The sequence below is a fragment of the Bison bison genome, unplaced genomic scaffold (assembly GCF_000754665.1).
Source record: "Bison bison bison isolate TAMUID 2011002044 unplaced genomic scaffold, Bison_UMD1.0 scf7180017864440, whole genome shotgun sequence".
Classification (NCBI taxonomy): domain Eukaryota; kingdom Metazoa; phylum Chordata; class Mammalia; order Artiodactyla; family Bovidae; genus Bison; species Bison bison.
Window position 1 is genome coordinate 368569 of NW_011495002.1, and position 6159 is coordinate 374727.

A 6159-nucleotide genomic window follows, 5' to 3' on the forward strand; every position below is an offset into this window, starting at 1 on the left:
CTCAACCAGAGAAAACCCAGGCACAGCAACAAAGACCCAGTACTGCTGCTGCTAAGTCGCTTCAGTCGTGTCCGACTCTGTGCAACCCTATAGACAGCAGCCCACCAGGCTCCCCCATCCCTGAGATTCTCTAGGCAAGAACACTGGAGTGGGTTGCCATTTCCTTCTCCAATACATGAAAGTGAAAAATGAAAGTGAAGTCGCTCAGTCGTGTCCGACTCTTAGCGACCCCATGGACTGCAGCCTACCAGGCTCCTCCGTCCATGGGATTTTCCAGGCAAGAGTACTGGAGTGGGTTGCCATTGCCTTCTCCTAACAAAAGCTAAGTGGCCTTAAGTCAATTCCTTAACTTTCCTGGACTCCAGTCGTATCAGTCTTAAATGAGAGAAATGATAGTATCTACTTCATCCAACTGCTGGGATAATTCAAGTTCATATTATAAAAATGTACAAGGAGGCACTGAAGAAATGGTGAGGGTTTGGATTATTTAAACTTAACAGGAACGCACACACATGCACACACAACCAGAGGCCAGGCTTGGCAAGCCAAGAGGCAAACGCTATGGGCTCGTTACCCCGGAAGCTCGTCACATTGCAGAACTGAACGCGCCTGCGGACAGCCTCCAGTGTGTTCCTTGTAACTTTCAGAAGAGCATCTGTGTTTTGGTGATTGAAGTGGGAGAGCAACTCTCGGGCTCCTTCCTCTAACACCTCGATCTCTTTCTTCTTTCTTGAGATTGTCATCAAAGGCAGGAGGCCTGCCCCGGCATTAAGGGAAGAAGTCAAGGCATCAGAATTTTCTTCTTCTCTTTTTGCTGTTACAAAATGAGAGAAACTGAAAGAGATGGGGGCAGGGGGCACCTATTGCAGTTAAAGAAGAACATTAAGATAAATTGGTGCAATGGTAAAGAACCCACCTGCCAACGCAGGAAACACAAAACATATAATCGACTGATCCCTGGGTCAGGAAGATCCCCTGGAGGAGGAAACAGTAACCCACTCCAGTATTCCTGCCTGGAGAATCCTTTGGACAGAGGAGCCTGGTGGGCTACAGCCCATGAGGTCGCAAAGAGTCAGATAGGACTGAGCCCACACATACGCACATACATGCAAGTTTAATAACACTCAAATGTCATACTTCTTATGAAATGAGGCCATCAAAGGATAGGAAGAGGACACTGGGGGAACAAGGTGGACTGATGCAACCTCTCATCCTTGACGCGTGGGAATAGGAGGAGAGGTAGGAGCTATGCAAAAACAAGACAGGGCTGGGGTCCTAGGTGCTGGCTCTCTGGGGTCTCTCTTTCACCAACAACCACAAACCCTTGGGGAACAGCGTCCCTTCTCTGCCTCTTGCTGTCTTCATCTGTTCCACAAACCACTTGCTCTGGTGTAGACATACTCCAGTGGGAATTCCAACCCATAATCCATCCTACTTTACTGATAAAGTGAAAAAACACACACTTACACCTAAATGCAAAGAGAGCTAACAAGGACCAGTGTGAAGTATACGTTTGTAGAGCTGAACAAAAAGTAATGGAAATTAATGACATGCCATCATTCAAGTGTGCCCCAAATCCTAATTTCAGATTTATTAATGTCCTTATAAAATTGAGAGGGTCTTATTAGAGTGTGAAATTCACTGCAAAGTAGAAAATTAAATTTTGGTTTTCAGGCATGTCCTAGAAAAACAAGACCCTTCCATTACCCCCTTCTCTTACCTGAACTTTCATTTTTCCAATCATCACTATTCACATTGAATACTTTCTCTCTTTCTTCCTTAGATGGAACTTCCACATCCAGCAACATATTTATTAGCTCATTGACTGCCTCCTCCACTAAAGAGCTTTTAAAGTGTAGTATCTGAGCACCATTTACACAAAGGTCCTATCAAAAAAAAAATAGCATCATGTCATATTTGTTTATCTAGCTATTGATAGCATATCAGTAATGGTAGCAACGTGACAGGTCTGGCCTCCAGATGAGATTTTGGCCTCCAACAATGTCTGGCCACACTTCTCACACTAACCCAGGCCAGGCATCCTGTAAAGGACTGTATTAAAGATGAGAGAACCAACTGGTGAATAGATGGACCACAATCACTCTAACTTCTCCAGCAGTGGAGGAAATAAGCCCAAAAGCCATGAAGAGCCTCTCTTCCCACGAAGCTTCTTCTATTTCATATAAATCTGCCCCAGTCATGCTCCCTTCCCTGTTCACCTTTGCTAACAATCCATCATCAACCCCTAACTAACTTTAAGTATTCCCCTCCCCTCCAACTAGATTATACATTTCTCAAGAGTGTAATAAATACAAATGAATATACTGGGGCACTTTAATCAAGACAAATAGACAGACAAGGAGATGATATAGTCAGTGATTTACCACCTAGTTGAAAAAACAAACCCATGAAGCAACAGACTGTGAGTGGGTCATGGTCTCCAGCTTTAACCCACCATGGTTCACCTTGAGATGCTCTAATGTCCTCATGGACCCCCACTCATTAGCCTCAGGGTTCATTTACCTCCTCATCAGCCACGACATTCACCCTTAATAAACCCTCTGAATCTGCACACCCTCCCCTAAGGATGGTGTCTCACATCAATCATTCTTTTGCCAACAGCCTTTACTCCATCAACCCCTCAGCCTTCCAGCGCCCTAAGCAGGAGAAGTCCAACCCAAATGATCAGATAATCTACAATCTCTACTTGCACACACAGGTCATGGCAAGGCAGGGGCTTGGCGATAGGAATTCATGGCCCCCAAACTCAGTCCAGCTCCTAATGCTACCCAGGAATCACTCTATGTGACTCCAGCCACATTCCCTGCCAGGCCCCAGACAACTGTGTTCCCAAATCCTTGTCCCCTCGAATCCTTGCACCATCCTCCCCATGACCTGGCCCTGACCCATGCCCTCATCCAGAAGACTAACCAGCATCCATCGTCAACTCTCTTTCCTCCTTTTTCAGGAATACAATGTTTATCCTTCTAGTTAAGAATATGAGGGACTTTCCTGGTGGTTGAGTGGTCAAGAATCTACCTGCCAATGCAGGGGACACAGGTTCGATCCCTGGTCCAGGAAGACCCCACTTGGCACAGGGCAACTAAGCCCATGTGCCACTACTACTGAAGCCTGGGCACCTAGAGCCCGTGTGAGGCAACAAGAAAAGCCACTGCGATGAGACATCCATGCACCACGTGAAGACCCAGAGCAGTCAAAAATAAATAATAAGTAAATTAAATAAAAGTTTAAAAAATAAACAACACAAGTAGCTGCTTTAAAAAAAAAAAAATCCCACAAAATCTAAGTGCTAAGCCACACTCGTCTGCTTCCCCAGGACTATACTTACCAACCATTCCCTTTTTCCTTCTCTTCTTGATCTCCCCCACCCCAGCATATGAACATAATCAACAGACTTCAACTCAATGCCTTTCTACCATAAGAATAAGCCTCAGGACCTTTGCACTTCCCATTCCCGCTGCCTGGAAAGCTTTTCCCCAGACATAGACACATGGCTTTCTCCCTCACTTCCTGCGCTCAGATATAATTCCAGAGGTCATCCCTGTCCATAGGCATAAAACCACTACTCCCTTTCAGGTACTCCTTTTCTCCACTATCCTCTTAACTTTTCTCCACTGAACTTGGCATGTTGTTTGCTCACTGGCTTTTTTTGTTTGCTTGTTTTTCTACATCCTCCACTTGAAAGCGAGCATTGCGATGGCAGAGATTTCACTTGTTTTGTTCACTGTCTTATTCCCAAGCAGTGTTTCACACAGAAGCTCCATAAAAAAATTCTTGAAGGAAAAAATGAATTATAAAAAGTAAATGAATTCAAGAGAAAGCATTCTTTTATATTGGTAATCATTCACTTTGGTAATCAAAATGCAAATTAAAATTAGGCTCTATGATTTTGCTACTTAAGGTAAAATTAATAATTTATAATTACTTGCGATACATTTATTGTTGTATTTTATTATAATAAATGCATTGCTCTACTATGTACCTTATTCTAACAAAAATTTTATTATAATTTGCAGTAATTATAATAAAGCAGTGTTTGTTGGAAGACAGTGAAATTGGTACTACTACATTGCTGATGGCATTTTAAGTTGATATCATCAGTTTCAAAAGCAATTTGGCTACAAATATTAACAGCTATTAAATGAAGACACATTTTTTTTGGAGGAGGAAATACTCCTAAAGGGGAATAAAAAGCATGAAACATATAAATATATTCATTGTACTCTTGGCAAAACAGCAAAACTAGAAATCATCTAACTATCCAACAATAACAAAGCAAGTAAATTAGGACACATCAACTCAATAGAATATTCTGAAGGCATCCTTAAAATGGTGGCCTTGTAGCAACATGAGAAATATTTTCTGAAGAAAAAGTAAGTGGGAATAAAAAAAAAAAAACACCATTACAAATCTGCAGTCTGTACAGTAAGAATCACAAATGTAAACAGGCAATATACCAAATTATCACAATGGCATGAAATAGGTTAAAATGCTACTTTTCCCATTTTTTTAAATATTTTAGGATGGAATGGCTATCCACTCCAATACTCTTGGGACTTCCCTGGTGGCTCAGACAGTAAATAATCTGCTTGCAGTGTAGGAGACCTGGGTGCAATCCCTGGGTTGGGAAGATCCCTTGGAGGAGGGCATGGCAACTCACTCCAGTATTCTTGCCTGGAGAATCCCCGTGGACAGAGGAACCTATCAGGCTACAGTCCATGGAGTTGTAAAGAGTCAGACATGACTGAACATTTAAGCACAGCACAGCAATGTGGAAGTTTCAAGTTTGATCCATGGGTCAGAAAGATCCCCTGAAGAAGGGAATGGCAACCCACTCCAGTATTCTTGCCTGGAGAATCCACATGGACAGAGGAACCTAGCAGGCTACAGTCCATGGAGTTGTAAAGAGTCAGACATGACTGAGCGACTAACACTCTCACTTTTAAAATTTGCTTTTAAATTTAATTGTTTTAAAATTTTGCACTTTTATAAAGTAATCCTAAGAACAAGTCAGTCAGTCAGTCAGTTCACTCGCTCAGTCGTGTCCGACTCTTTGCGACCCCATGAACCACAGCACACCAGGCCTCCCTGTCCATCACCAACTCCCGGAGTTCACCCAAACCCATGTCCATTGAGTCAGTGATGCCATCCAACCATCTCATTCTCTGTCGTCCCCTTCTCCTCCTGCCCTCCATCTTTCCCAGCATCAGGGTCTTTTCCAATGAGTCAGCTCTTTGTATCAGGTGGCCAAAGTATTGGACTTTGAGCTTCAACATCAGTCCTTTCAATGAAGACCCAGGACTGATCTCCTTTAGGATGGGCTGGTTGGATCTCCTTGCAGTCCAAGGGGCTCTAAAGAGTCTTCTCCAACACCGTTCAAAAGCATCAGTTCTTAGGCACTCAGCTTTCTTTATAGTCCAACTCTCACATCTATACATGACCACTGGAAAAACCATAGCCTTGACTAGACGGACCTTTGTTGGCAAAGTAATGTCTCTGCTTTTTAATATGCTTTCTGGGTTGGTCATAACTTTCCTTCAGAGGAGTAAGTGTCCTTTAATTTCATGGCTGCAATCATTATCCACAGTGATTTTGGAGCCCAGAAAAATAAAGTTAGCCACTGTGTCCACTGTTTCCCCATCTATTTGCCATGAAGTGATGGGACTGGATGCCATGATCTTAGTTTTCTGAATGTTGAGATTTAAGCGAACTTTTTCACTCTCCTCTTTCACTTTCATCAAGAGGCTTTTTAGTTCCTCTTCACTTTCTGCCATAAGGGTGGTGTCATCTGTATATCTGAGGTTATTGATATTTCTCCTGGCAATCTTGATTCCACTTGTGCTTTCTCCAGCCCAGAGTTTCTCATGATGTACTCTGCATAGAAGTTAAATAATTAGGGTGACATTATACAGCCTAGACGTACTCCTTTTCTTATTTGGAACCAGTCTGTTGTTCCATGTCCAGTTCTAACTGTTGCTTCCTGACCTTCATACAGATTTCTCAAGAGGCAGGTCAGGTGGTCTGGTATTCCCATCTCTTTCAGAATTTTCCACAGTTTATTGTGATCCACACACTCAAAGGCTTTGGCATAGTCAATAAAGCAGAAATAGATGTTTTTCTGGAACTCTCTTGCTTTTT

At 42.8% G+C, this 6159-nt stretch overlaps 1 protein-coding gene across 1 annotated transcript in view; it reads right to left on the bottom strand.

The window, feature by feature from the left end:
• DNAH5 (dynein, axonemal, heavy chain 5) overlaps positions 1–6159 on the bottom strand; it is a 332324-nt gene that overhangs the window by 219854 nt on the left and 106311 nt on the right. The window contains exons 18-19 of the mRNA XM_010858794.1: positions 1721–1886; positions 575–814 (exon numbers count right to left, since the gene is read on the bottom strand). Coding sequence (XP_010857096.1) covers positions 575–814; positions 1721–1886 — 406 coding nt within the window. The remainder of the gene's footprint in view (positions 1–574; positions 815–1720; positions 1887–6159) is intronic.